The sequence below is a fragment of the Vidua chalybeata genome, chromosome 3 (genome assembly GCF_026979565.1).
Source record: "Vidua chalybeata isolate OUT-0048 chromosome 3, bVidCha1 merged haplotype, whole genome shotgun sequence".
NCBI classification, from domain to species: domain Eukaryota; kingdom Metazoa; phylum Chordata; class Aves; order Passeriformes; family Viduidae; genus Vidua; species Vidua chalybeata.
In genome coordinates this window covers 64,936,514-64,951,211 of record NC_071532.1, presented here as the reverse complement: position 1 = coordinate 64,951,211, position 14,698 = coordinate 64,936,514, and the positions used below count along the sequence as shown (strand labels likewise).

At 37.3% G+C, this 14,698-nt stretch overlaps 1 protein-coding gene across 1 annotated transcript in view; it reads right to left on the bottom strand.

Moving 5' to 3' along the window:
- ROS1 (ROS proto-oncogene 1, receptor tyrosine kinase) overlaps window positions 1–14,698 on the bottom strand; it is a 68,494-nt gene that overhangs the window by 28,549 nt on the left and 25,247 nt on the right. Inside the window, exons 19-30 of the mRNA XM_053938540.1 lie at window positions 13,379–13,593; window positions 12,839–12,996; window positions 12,099–12,261; window positions 11,066–11,328; window positions 10,181–10,244; window positions 9,387–9,589; window positions 8,681–8,892; window positions 8,014–8,300; window positions 6,925–7,101; window positions 4,904–5,121; window positions 4,341–4,482; window positions 98–330 (exon numbers count right to left, since the gene is read on the bottom strand). Coding sequence (XP_053794515.1) covers window positions 98–330; window positions 4,341–4,482; window positions 4,904–5,121; window positions 6,925–7,101; window positions 8,014–8,300; window positions 8,681–8,892; window positions 9,387–9,589; window positions 10,181–10,244; window positions 11,066–11,328; window positions 12,099–12,261; window positions 12,839–12,996; window positions 13,379–13,593 — 2,335 coding nt within the window. The remainder of the gene's footprint in view (window positions 1–97; window positions 331–4,340; window positions 4,483–4,903; window positions 5,122–6,924; window positions 7,102–8,013; window positions 8,301–8,680; window positions 8,893–9,386; window positions 9,590–10,180; window positions 10,245–11,065; window positions 11,329–12,098; window positions 12,262–12,838; window positions 12,997–13,378; window positions 13,594–14,698) is intronic.

Sequence of the window (14,698 nt, the reverse complement as noted above, 5' to 3'; positions counted from 1 at the left end):
TGAATCCACATGGCATACTTTCATTTGTCTGCTTTGCAGAAGAGAAGTCTAAAGATTTGCAGGTTGAACAAACCAGTAAAACTACTTGCAATTATACCTTGAATGAATTATTTGTTCCAGACTGGAGACCACTGACAGACCAGGAAAGCATCCCATTTGAAAATTCACTTTTTCGTAAAGGTGTTGCTGGGACAGGAGGCAGTAAATTGACAGAGATTTGATAGCGGATGGATTCAAGAGGTCCATTTGGCTTCAGAGGTTCACTCCAAGATATGTTGATGGTGGTGTCAGACAAAACTAATGTTTTAATAGTGTTAACTGCCTCTGGGACTGAAACAGAAAGAAAAATTAATCTCCCTTTTAGAGCAGTCAAGAAATGTCACCAAGGAAATAAAAGAAGGGTGTCAGTGTATTACTATGATTCATTCACAGAACTGAAACTCTACACATGTAAAACTCATATTCTGGTATAGTAAGTCAGCTGTGGACAAGTTCAAAATATTTTGAGGGACTTTTAGTATCTTCTTGGCTATCCTAATATGCAAGCAGACAAAAAACCCAAAAAAACTGAACAACAACAGGGAAACAGCTGCTGCCCCATACCTCTACATTTACAGTCATATCACTGAATTCCTGCTCCTTCTTAGTTTCCTAATCAGGGTCTCAGATGTGAATTTAATATCGTGCTTACTTAATATGCACACCAAAAAAAAAAAAAAAGCCTGTGCACTATTCCAACTGGAAAGTCTTTTCTTGAACAGAAACTTATGAGGGAAGAAAACCCAAAACTAAGCATTATTTCCCATAAATTAAAATTTTGCTCAGAAATAGAGTCTGGCTGAGCTGTGTAAGGAAGAAATTGGTTTGCCGGTCAGATGTCTATACCAGCTGGTTAATCATTAATTGTTCTGGAAAGGTCAACCCTTCCTTTGAAGCTTTAATATCATGGACCTCGTAATGGTATATGGCATGTTCCTACTCTGTATAAAAAATTCTTTATTTCCTATTGAGCTGTCCAGAGAGGTAAAAAGTTAACAAGTATTTAACACTATTTACATTCCCAACATAACACTATTTATGTTCCCAACATATCAAAATTATGAGTCCATATGTTTTAATTCATATCCTAGTAGCAAAACTACAGATTATTTAATGAAATATACAGAAACTAGACTAGGAAAGGACAAATTTCTTATTTGTCCAGCTAAAACATATGTGGAGTAAGAGTGACACTCTGTGGCAAGAGCAATGCATTGTCGTCCTCTTTTTTTCATTCCCTCTATTTTGCTATTTGATGGAAATCATAAATTATTCCAGGCTTCTTTCACTTCATTAGAGAATTGAGAAAAAGGCATTGAGGGAATTCACACAGCTTCTGAGGTGTTAAATAGTGTACACACTTCAAGAGGCTCTAGCAGCATCTGATTACAATTTAAACTGGCAGTTACATTCATGAAATTGAGAACATAAGTGTCAGGACACATATACCTTCTATTTACAGCTGGCTGGAAGTTTTTCAACAAATTGTGTAAAGCTCTGAATGCTGATACAAGTATCTATTCAAAATAGTGTTTGTAGGCTAGGGTGAGGGTTTTTGTTGATTTGGTTTACTTTTTATCTAAGACCTGATTTCCATCCAGATTTTTCATTTTGTCCCAACTAGAGAAGCCTATTCTGAGTTTCATGTTTCATTTTAACATGAGACTAAAAAATTCCATTTGAGTGGAGCAATCCAGTCTCCTATTTCGTACTCTACCTTTATGTTTCATCACAGAAAGGGTGTACATTGCTGCAGGATAGCACAGTTTACCATAAAAAAGTAATTGTGTCAATTCTTTCCACATCCCAATAGTATTTAATGTTATTCAATCAATGCATCACACAAATTTTATATTGCAGATGTGGAATCCCATGCAAAGAATTGAAATCTATTCATAGAAAGCTAGAATTGTTGGGTAGTTTTGGGGTTTTTGATTGTTCGTTTTTCTCCACAGACTCCATAGCAAGGTTGAATCATCAAGGTTGGAAGAGACCTTTCAGATCATTAAATCCAACTGTCAACCAAAGCTACCACTGTAACCCCTAAACCACTAAACCACATCACCCAACACCAGGTGCCTCAAAATACCTCCAGGGATGATGAATCCACCACCTCCCTGGGAAACTTATTCCAGTGCCTGACCACCTGAACAGTGTAAACATTTTTTTGATGTCTAATCTGAATCTTCCATCTCAGATAAAGGCTATTGCCTCCAGTCCTCTCACTGCAGGCATGGTAGAAGAGACCAGTATTCTCACAATATTCAGAGATCCGGATAGGATGGGAGCCTATTTGCTTTATGGTGCAGATGCTAAGGCATCTGACTGTTAAGAGAAAAATACCCAGCATAGTTGAACTAGAAACTCTCAAAGTATAGCATGTCTGGATTCCATGAGAAGGGTGGCAATATGCCTGCACCTCTTGTTTCACTTCCATTTGAAAAATAAAAAGTTCACCTTAAATAGAGGGTTTTTAAGGGAAAAAAATGTGACTACTCCCAGGATAAAAAAAAAAAAAAAAACAGGGAATGATCTGTGCATAAGAGAAGGCACTGGCAGCTCACAGGTGATGCTCTCCTCTGGACAATGGTGGCAAAAAGAGACTGATTATTCTATGAATGAACCTTTAAAGAAATCTTTAAAGAGTGCATCCCTAAGGAAAGGAAAAGGGAAATCAGAACTCCTGGAGTGTACTTGTTGACAGGTATTCTGGATAAAATGTTTTCTTGGGCACAGTTGATCACTAGGGGAAAGAGACATTGAGGAAAGTAAGAAAAACGCAGTGGTGGCTGTCTGTACTTCAATTCCAGTTATTCCATCAACTTCTGAAGCAGACAAAATCCAAGGAGAGATAAAAAGAGGTAAAGGAAAACCTTAGGAGTTCTGCTATGGCTCCCTCACTGCATGCCACAGCAATATCCACATGCACAGCTGTGCAGCCTGCACGGCTCTGTGCCAGCCACAGCCAGCCCTGATGCAGCTGGGCTAAGGGAGCCAAGGGCCAGAGGCTGCTGTGCCTCTCAGTTTCACTCCCTTTCCCTCTCTCAAAAAAAGAACTGCTCCAACTCTGCAGAACAAGACCCAGGCAAGAAAACTAATGAAGATGGGGGCTGCAGCATTCCCACATCCCAGTAAGTTCAACACCAAGTATTCCTGGGTACCACCTCCCCAGTCTTTCAGCAAAGCACAGGTATGCTGTCATGTAGACTTGGCTATAATTCTGACTCTCTGACTTAGGAATTAAGAGAGGTGCCTGATGGCTTTGGAAGTGAAGAGTTTATGTAGATCAAGGTGACACTGGCTGGTGACACCAGGAACAACAGAGCAAAACTGACTCAAGAGAAGAGCAAGCACTATGTCCACTATGGGAAATATCTACCTCTTATAATGGCTTTCTGTGTTTTCAGCAAGAGAGTTCAGCAGAAGCACTGAGAAAGTTATCTGAAGAGGAGCACAAAGGCAGCTCCTCATAAAGACAAGTGTGCATGTACAAAATTACACATGCAAAACAAGAAAAAGTGCTGAGCAAGGTAGTTCTATTGGGTTGGGCTGCAACACATGCAAAAGCATAGCATGCAGCTTTTGTGTGATCCTTTTCTTTCTGGAAGACATCAAGAGCTTCAAGGAGACTGGCACAGTAGCTGACCCACAGCTGCAAACAGGTAGAGTGAAGCAGGGAATGAGTAGAAGCATCTTCCTGCCCTAATTGAGGTATTTACAAGCATGGGAGGCATTTAGCTCAGACTGTAGTATTCTCAAAGAACAAGGACTGAAAGGGCACATCAAAATTCTTGAAATCAACTGAAAATGAGCTGTTTTCATTCAGGACAAAAATGAAAATGGATCGTTGTCTTTTCAGCCTGGTTCACAACAAAACAAATCTGTATTACCCTTAGAAAGAGCAATCATGAGAGTGACATCAAGCCAAGGGAAAAAATCTTAACATTGAACGAATACATAACACAGATATTTAAACTTACATAACCACACATACATTCAAATACAACTTACTTAAAGATGTGTTGCAAGGCAGAAACTGCAACTGTTTAGCCATTTTTAACCATAATTTATCTTTCCTCAGGAAGCAAATAAGCCAAAATATTAAATAATATATACAAATATATTGAATGAATCTTTCAAATTCATCAAGCCTTCTTGCCAAAACCTTGCAAAGATCTACCCAGCTTATATTTTAAGCAGATTATTTGTCCACTTTCTGATTTACAACCCAAACTTTCATACACCTTTCTCTAAATGAGATGAGAACTCTGTTCAAATTCAGAATAAAATATGAAACAAACCTCCATACAGAGTTGTGCCAACTATGCCTTCTCCCACAGGCAGCACTTCCTCATCTGAATAATAGTTTTTCACTGCAACTTGTATGGCATAACTTGAAAATGGCTGTAGGTTCTCTAAGACAGCAATAGGACCCTGATATTCCTGTAAGTCAAAACCAGATAATAAATATGCATTCTTAGAAAAGAGAGTCATATGTCAACCCAATCATCTGTCAATGAAATGTGTGTTAAAAAAAGTAATGCACTAGTGGTTTTGCATTGTAATACACTTTAGTGTTTAAAAAAAGAATGTTAGAATCACAGTTTCAGTAATAGGTCCCTACAGAAAAGAAAGCACATACCAAAAAACAAGACAAAAAGTAGGGGGGTTCTTGCACAAAGGAAAATTAAGGAATTTACCACTTACCAAATACCATAGAGAAAGGACAATTACTGTTGGGATGTAGAAATGGAAAAACTCACTGACAGAAAGGTACAGAATGGTTCATAAAATCACTAAAAGTGATATCACATTCCCTGTTTATAGATGATATCCCATGCATTTCTGTGTGAAGTAGCCATACCAATGTTTTTTGCTGTGGAGCAGACAAACATTGTCTTGGGTTCCTGCAGATGTTTGTCATTTGTCTGGAAAATACCAGATACGTCGGTGTAGGCTGGGATATGCCAGGGCAGAGCTGCTGTGGTGTGACAGATGGCAAGCTTAATGTAAAACTGGTGTTAGTCATAGCAAGGATAGTAGGTTTCTCAGTGTCTGGCAAGAGAATCAGGCATCCTTTATCTAGGAAAGGCATCAAAAGATTAAAAATTAAAATTATGGCTGGACCAATCCAAACTTGCATGGGATTCTACCAACATTCATATGAGAAAGCATAGCTACAAATTATTCTTTCTATTCTCACAAAGAAACAGAAGAAAATTCCACCTTTATTTGATTACTTTCATGGACACAGAAATAGTGGTACTCAGAGAAACACTTATTTATCTTTAACAAGATAAAACTTTTATTAAAAAAACTTTTATTAAAGAATTTAGGTTCTTCTTGAAGTAAAAGATGTAGTTTTTACAATTTGCTACATCTTTGTAGAAGATGTAGCAAATTGTAGTTTCTGTGTTGTCAGAGCAGTACATACAGATGAGCCCAAACTTGCCTGTTACAGGAAAGACAGATATGCTGCATAGACATTGCCTTTCTCTAGCAATTAAATGTTATTTGTTTTTTTTCTTCCAAACAGCTTTCCATATGTAATGTAAAAACAGATAATGAGGGACAAATCTGGGAGGCAGAAAAGGAGTCTGGAGAAAATTCCTCATCACTTGATGTACTTTCAAAAACAAAATAAAAATAAATTAAATTGACTTCCTGCTAAGAAGGAAGAAATTTAGGCATGTGCACAGGGAAGGAGGTACAAGGACCAGTTCTTGCCCTTCAGCCACAACAACTGACCTCATAGTTAAGATATTTTCTCCCAAAGTGAGCAACCCTGCCATTGCTACCAAAGTCAGGTTCATGCATATTCCTCCAAATATATTTGGAGCTGTCAATGTAAATTAGAAAATCTCCGTGGGGATCTCTGGATAGAAATAATCCATTTGAACTGAAATTTGGTTCTTCCCTTTCTGCACCAGCCAAGCCTGGAACTCTTGCAGGAAACCCTGTCCCTGAGGATAGGGATTGGCACATTCTGTACCAGGGCCAAACCAGGTTCCTACACCAAAGCCAAGCCCACACAGATCTCATGAGAACAAACTTGCCCAGGGTGCTGGCAAGAATAGCCTGAGCATTGGTCAAAGCAGCCACAGGCAGGCATGACTGTACCAGCTACTCAAAAGAATGTGAATTTTTTTTATTCCAAAGAGGTTCATCTTGTTAAAATATTCATTTGTATATTTGCCAGTTTTTTTTATGCAGAATTGGAGTTCAATAATTATTTTGAATATATTCATCATGCTAGTAGGTGTTCTAAACCTCTGCATTTACAGATAATCCCTATCGGTACCATGAATCTTAATTTTCTATTAAAACTAATGTTTTATTTATTTCATCATCATTCTACAATGGTTTGTTTAAAACATTAGGAGTTCTAAGTGAAGCCTGGGTCTACTATAATGTAACCTGTAGTTGTCTCTTGGGTACTTCATTATAAATCACTTTAATAAGCAGAGTTCTTATCTCTTTATCTTTGGAAGGACAGACCTTTGTTTTAGTTTTGAACAAACTCAGAAATCTGTGTCACAACAGGGATCACTATCAAACTCTTGCTACAACACTGTGGAATATGCTAGCTCTTTTTCTGTGCTGTAACATGCACCACCTTTTCTAAATCTCCATGCCTGACACAACTTTGAAAATAGGCATAGTTTGGCATTAACAAACAGGGGAAATGTTCATCATCATGACCTTCCATTGTATCCAACACAAGGCCAGTCCTTATATTCATCCTTTTTAAAATGTGCAAATGGTTTCTCTGTAGCAGGTACCTAAATCCATGAAGCATACTTTACATAAATACACACCTGCAACTTAAATACATGCTCTGATAGAAACTGGTAACATTCACAAAACAACCCAAATCCACTCTACCTGGATATGATTGTGCTGCTGAGCTGTAAGCTAAGATTTTCAGTGTGTGGTTTGCTCTCTTGTGAAGAAAGTGTCTTCTGCTTTCTTTATTTGCTAGCCAAATTTCAGTGTATTCCTTTGTTTCAACGGTCCAGTATGTAAATTTCTTATCTGCAGTCAAGCTGCCAATTTTATTACCTGTGGGAAAACATTGGATTAATAAGTTTTATAGTCAGCCCTGATGAGATGATTTTACAAGAGCAGATGGGTGCTTGTATTCAGAGTGACTCAATATAGCCATCTTGGCCATACCATATCCTCAATGACCTCCCCTTGAGAAGAAATTTCTGATATTTTCCAGCGGGTCTCATGAAGCTGAGACACTGCTATTCCAGTTTACAGGTGTAGATTTGAAGGTGTTTAATTACCCATAATTATGAGAACTGCTATTCAATTAACAAACAAAAGCAATAAAACACGAAAGAAAGAGGTGTCTAAAGAAACTTCGATCTTTTTTCCAAGATAAAAACCACCGTGATCTGCCATCTCTCAGGAGCAACTAAGACAGCTCATCTGGTAACAGAGCAGCTTTACCAGCATGCCTCCAAAACTGAGCTGAAAACTGAGCAACCAAAAGTGTTATTATCACAAGAAGTAAAACATGGATAACTTGTCATACAAGACCCTACCTGCGTGAAGTACCTTCCCGACATGATTAAGCCATTTTCAGGCATAAGTTGCTGCTGTATCTTTTCATTGGGATAAACTGCAATAGGTGTAGCTAATACAAAACCCTAGCAAAATAATGTGTTAATATTCTAAGTGCAATCTATTGACAAGCAGCACTTGAGACCGTAGATTTCTTTTACATCTTACTAGAATATGCACTTGCATCAAGTAAACATCTTCACACTGCTCTTTTTCCTAGTTTGTATGAACAGGGTACACAACTGGAAACACAGAACACAAACATTTTGTCCATATTGACTACAGATGAATCAGTTTTATAAACAAAGTGCTTCATGAATGCTATTTTCTGACATGAATGTTGTTTGAAGTAAGAGACAGCAAGAATCACAAACTATCTAGAAAAATAAAAGACACTCAGACCTTGAATACTTGGTATTTTGATAGTTCTCCAGCAGTGGCAACCATCCACATCTGAGGCCCATATTTCATCTCTTCCTCTGATGAAAAGCAGCTGGGGATTTTTGGAGTCAGACACATCTATACTCATAGGTCTTCCTAGCTCTGCTTCTGTGACGTTACAGGTACAGTAGCTGCTCGTCTGTTTTTTTACCAAGCCATGTCCCAAGATGTGGTGCACGGTTTTGTTCAGAATATCATAATAAAACATGCGGCTGCCATTGTCAAACTCTTCCATCCAGTACAAGCGGCTATCAAAGAAAATGCATTGCTTTCAGTAGGAAAAGTTCAACCTCACCAATCTAAATGCAAACTCTGGACAAAATAGTTACTGTAAAGAATTTTTTGCTGGTGCTGACTTTCATTTGCATTACTCATATAGAAGAACCTATCAGTATTTAAGCATAATTTGAAATCTTTACTCAAACACAGACATCTTTTTGAAATTAGGTATGTCCAAGCCCAACTAGCAGTACTGAAGTGGCACTACATCCAAAACTTTCTGAGAATTACATAATGCCAAAACTCATCCACTATAAAAAATCCTTTTTGGTCCTTAAGAGTTCAAGTTTTAGTGAAAATCATGTCTAAAAATTGCTTTTAAAAAAGTTATTAGTAGTATGTGCCTTACCTTAAGAAAGGATATGATAACAGAGATGATACAGTTGAATTACTTTTGCTGAGCTGCTTGTTCAAGGCTTTTAGAGATTTTTTCTTGAGCTCAAGATCAATAAAAAATATTTGAGTTTCATTCTGTGGTGTTTTCAGGGCAACAAAGAGATGTCTTGCAATCCAGTCAACTGTGATGGCTGTGACATTGTGAAGACGCACATCTTTGAAAAACTTAAGAAAAAAAATTTAAAAGGACAGAATTTTCCAACCTGATGTTAAGGCATTATGAAAACCAATTTGCTTCTGAAAGAAAAATGTCTACTTGGGAAGTAGAAGTCAAAATATAAAGACGTGTCATGGATTGGCAATATCTTTAGACAAATCAAAACTATTGTTTCACAAATATCAGTTGTTGTTTCCTCATTCTTGAAATTAGAATGATGTAAATAAAATTAAATTAAATTAAATTAAATGTGATACAAAATACATATTTCTTGTATTTACTGGTATGAATTTTAAATTGAACATCTGATAAAATTATCTTATCAACAAAGCACTTGTCAGTAAACCATTTATGATTATTAGGACAACTTTAACAATAGCATACTCTGGTCATCATTTTTACTTTTTCAAAAACACAGTTAGCCATAAAATAATGGAAATAATGGTCACATAATGATATTTTTCCTAGATTCTCTCAAGTAAGGGAGTGAACACAGGAATACCTGAAACATTGAAGCATTCTGTATATTCAGAATAAAAAGAGAATCTCCAGTGATATGGTATGCTTTGTCATCGTTAGCAGTATAACAGATGTCCTTTACATTAGTCTTTGCTGAAATTTCCCATATGGTATGACCACTGTCTATGTCAGTAAGAAACAACTTGCTGGCAGAAATAGTTATTAGAGTTGGGATAGGGAAAAGATCTGGAAGGAAAAGAGCACAGCACAATTAACCAAAAAAACCCATCCTAGATAAACACAGTTGTTCATAAGGAAAGCAAGTATGAGATACAAATAAACAATGGGTCTGAACTTATTATATTTGGTTGCATGCCACAGTAAATAAATAAAGTAATGAGATGCCCTCTTGTCATTGCAGTGAAACTACTAAGATATTTTCAGTGGCATTGTGAATGCTTACCTAACAAATTTAAGCACAGTAAAACAGATTTGCTCATTTAATTACCTTTAACAGAAAAACTAGAACTATATTATGATCTCTAGCAGTATACAGATTACAGGTAAAAACCTACTGTTCCTTGCTACCCTGACTTGTATAGAAAAGATAATTTAGCATAGTTTTGAGGAAAGGTTTGAAATTCCCAAAATTTAGTCTAATGATAAAGACTGTGTTAATCTTTGGTATCAGAGGATGTAACCATTTCTTCCTTTGTGTCTGCTGTTTTATGTTACATAAAGTGTTGGAGGCTATTTATCAGATTGCCAAATTCTTGTACTGTCATTTTCACCAGCTATTGCACACAAACCATGAGATGGCAACTAAATCATCCATACCTGATGAATTCCTCTCTGTCATATCAGACAAAGGTCCTGGACCTACAGAGGTGAAGGCCTGCACCTGTGAGACAGGAGATTGATACTTATGTTAAGTAACAGCATAAATGACTGCACTTGAGAGCCTTTAGAGTCAACAGAAACAAAACCCCTGTCTGACTTATGTCATCTAGAAACATTAGTGTGTACTCTGTTTGACATAAGGCTGTGTTGGTCAGTTCAAAGGCTACATTCAAGTTGAGACCGAGGCTATGAAGAGAACTTTAAGCAGTGGCCCAGAGATTGACAATCCACGCTGCATCTAACAGTTAGAGCTAAAAGGATTCCAGACAGTCTTTTTGTTTCCTTTCCCAGCCTGGAACAATTCCTACTATTTGTTGATCTTGCAACCAACATGCTGTTCTCTCTTATTAGTATCTGGTCTGTTACATGCTCTCATAGTTTTAACTTGTCTTTCAAGCACACATTCTGTCTGTTCCAAAACATTTATCCCAATGAATATACGACTCCTTGACAAGTTTTGAACTGGAAGTCTCTTTCCATGGAAGTCACATGAGTCCTTGAATTTCTCAAACTGTGGCTCTGTTCAAAAGGCCTGTCACTCTCCACCAGATCAGGTGAATCTGTGTTCAACTTGCAGTTTCTAGCAATGGCTTGGGGAAACCTCCGGAAAAGTTTCTTTTTGGGCTTCACCATTAAGTGAACAACATGATACACAGAGAGGTTAAGCCAGGTATCCATGGGTGAGTCAGCAAATCAGCAGTTCTACAAACAGAAACCACAAGCTCTTGCCCCAAGCCAAAAAACATCTCCCAGGCAAACACATCAGACTGCACAGATAACATCTACCATCTAGCACGAGACAAGCTTAGTAATTTTTCATACCTGAAACCTTACTGTGAGGCTGGGAAGCACATCCTTGAGAGAAAACTGCATCTGGGTGGGTTTAACATTGCTTTCAATCCACTCCAGGAAAGTGCTGGCAGTGCTGCTCTGATTCACTATCTGATAGTAAACCCTGAACTGCATTAATATTCCATTATCCCTTTCAGGTCTGTCCCACCTGAACTCCACAAGGACTTTCCCATCACTTCCATGTAGGTTATTTTGTAACACATATATTCTAGGGTTCCTAGGGGCTGAAGGAACTGTATAAAAAAATAAAGATAAAATACACAGAACAAAATACTCCTGTTAAAACACAAACCCTACCTCATAACTAATTCTACAGAAGATTATCTAAAACTTAATGGTTATTCCTTTCTGTTTTTCATTGATGTGAAGCTATCTGATTTTAACTTGCCTAGCCAAAAGAAAGAGCATTATAAACAGGAAAAAAAATGCACTACTGCAATGAGATTGGGACATATTTATTTAGCTAAGTATGTATGTAACTATGGGGCTGTAAAAATTTTTACAACACAGAGCATATTCTATCCCCTCTACTATTCACTTCAAAATCTACTGCATCTCACAAGCTTTCTCAGTGCTTCAGTCACTCAACACTGTATTTTAGCTAACTTAATTTTGACATGCATAAGAACAAAAATAAACACTGAAGCAAGTGTAAAATGCGCATAACATCTTTTAAAAATCTACTAAGTGGTTAAGATATTGCATGCAGCCTTTCGTGTACATTGTAATGAATTCAGGTTCTCTTTCTTGCTCATAGTCACAGGCACATGCTGGATATATTGTCCTGCATTTTTCTGTTCTGAATTCAATTACTTCAATTGTCTGCATTTATGTATGCAATAGATGATTGCCAAAGATGCTCAGAAACATGTCCTTGCAATTCTGCCTGCAGCTAACCAGCTCTGAAAGCTGCTCATCCTTCACCAGGGTTTCACTTGCTGACATTGAGCTGCTCCCAGTACCCATTACACACGAAGAAGAGGATGTAAAATTTTAGGAGTACCTCCTTCAGGGGCTCGAAGGGATACAGATGTCATTGGTGCCTTGCCCCAGTATGTGTACGGAGTGACAGTAAAATCAAAGAGTGCAAATGGCTCCAACCAATCCACTCGGTAGGATGGCACTGTCAGATTATGGGGTTGAAGGCATCCTTCACTCTCCAGAGACTGCAAATGAAATTAAACAGAACAAAATAAAGCAAGACCTTATTCCTGCTCAAAAGACCTTCAGTTTTCCAAAATTCCCTCACCAAACTGGTCACCTAAATCAAAACACAGCTTCTCTTCCTGTGAGTGGTCATTGTTTCACCAGCTCCTGTGGCACTGTAGTGATGGGTAGTGATGTGCCAGCAATCTACCCTTTGAATTTAAAGTAAAGCTTGCCAAATGCACTAAAGGGGGGATGAAGGCTAGATTCCACATTCAAGCAAAGTCTGTCCCACTGTCATCTCAGGGGACGCTTCTTTTTCTGAGTTACTTTGAGAGGCTTTCTCACAAATTTTTGATCACTGGGATCTCCTTGCCTGGGTATTCACATCCCAGCCACTAGCCCAGAGCTACTGCTGACTGCAGTGGTGGAGAAACTGGACAACTTGCACTGTGTTCGCAATTTAGTTTGGTTCTTGGCCAATTTGTAAATGCCAGAGAAGAAACAAACTCCATTTCTTTTTAAAAATAGATGTATCAGATAGTACATGCAGTAATACACATAGATTATAGGGAGGGATTGCATCAATATCCTCACTTGTAGAGCTTTGGATCCCACGCAGTAAAAGACAGTTCCCCATTCCACCTCTGTGGAGGGACTCCAAGTGATGTGGAAACTTGTGAAATTTCCTTTAATTCTGAAAGAAGACTCTGGCACTGAATCTGGAATCACTTTTGGTGTAGAAGAAAAATTTCCTGTCCATAAACAGAAGAAATAATAATAAGCTAAGGAATGTGAGGATTAGATGGACTATTCAAACATGACTTAGAACATGAAAGTAAATCCTGTAAGCCAACATTAATTAGAAACAACAACAACAACACATATTCTTTTTATCCATACATATACCATCAGCTTTTATAATAGCATATTTTCCTGATATATTTATCAGGTGATATATATATACATATATCAGGTGTATCCTGATATATTTATTAATAAGTTATTAATATATTTATTAATAAGTTGCTCTTGACCTTATCTTTTGTCAAATGCCTAAATAATTTCAAGAATGAAGAATTTCAGACTGACAGTGAATACCTTTATTGAGGAGTTTAGATAAAGAAAATATTGTACCTGGCAAAGGTTTAAGTGATGCCTGAACAAGGGTAAAGGCTGTAAACTGTGCTGGTTGTGAGAAGGGAATGCTAAGGCTCTGATTGACTTCCTGCACTGTAATCAGCTGAAGCCTATTAATCCAGAACAGACGACCACTGTAGTATTCCAGTGCACCCTGAGATATTTCTGAAGTACTCCATGCTGCAAATTCCGTGATGATGGCATTACTACAACTGTGGAAACAAGTATGAAATTAGCAAACTGATAGCACACATGTAGAGGGAACAGATTTATGCAATGTTTGACATATTTTTAAGTTCCTTATAGTTCAAGTTCTTAATACTTATAATTCAAATTCTAAAAGGTAAGAGACAGGAAGTCAAATCAAAAATTTTTCTTTAAGCTCTTTAAAGCAGAACACTTTTCAGAATATGAGGCATTGCAGAAAGAACAAAAAGACCTTCATTCTCTTTATTTCACTGGAAAACAATTATAAAATGGTTTAAAATTCTGCTGCATAGGTGCAAAAAAATGAATATTTTGAAAAATCAGCCCACCTTCTCTTAGCATTTCCACTGAATTTTCACTTCCAGTGAAGTCTACCTCAGAGCATGAGATTCATTCTACTTCACTGCATCAGGAACCCAGATTTATTTGACCCTGCTAGTTTCCTTCCATTATTTACTAAGATCTATTAACATTTTTCTTCACTGGGATCACTGGTGATTTAATCTGCATTGTATATTGTATGTCAAAACTTACAGGCCTTTTTAGATCCCAATTTATCTTGGTAAGAGATAAAATATGTGGTAAGAAGTGTCATTTTACCATCTCAGAAATGTCTTTGAGCTTAGACACATGCCATCCAAAACAAATTTGGAAAAGCTTTGACACACCATCAGGTCCATTAGGATGGATCACTTCTAATCTCTGTATTCTGGCATGCCAGGGACCATGATTTATGGCTGCCAATTGGTTCATAATGGAGCTGTATGTTCCAGATAAAATTAATCAACACATTTTGATTCTTTAAGTGTTTACCATTAATCATAGCAAGTCTATCTAACAAGCAACATAGCAAGTCTAGAAAATTCATCTGATTCCACACAAAGCCAGCCTGCAACATTATGGGCACATGTAAATACAGATGCTGCTCTATTAAGTTTAAGCAGTTTAATCTGATGCTTGAAAAAAATTAATATAATCACATTCTCCACATGCAAAGGAGCAAAAACATAATTTCACAAACTATTATGCATTATACACTTTGCACTTAGAGAAAAACCACCATTTTTCTCAAGGCTTTAGTATATAATCAAGATAACCCATAAACATTGT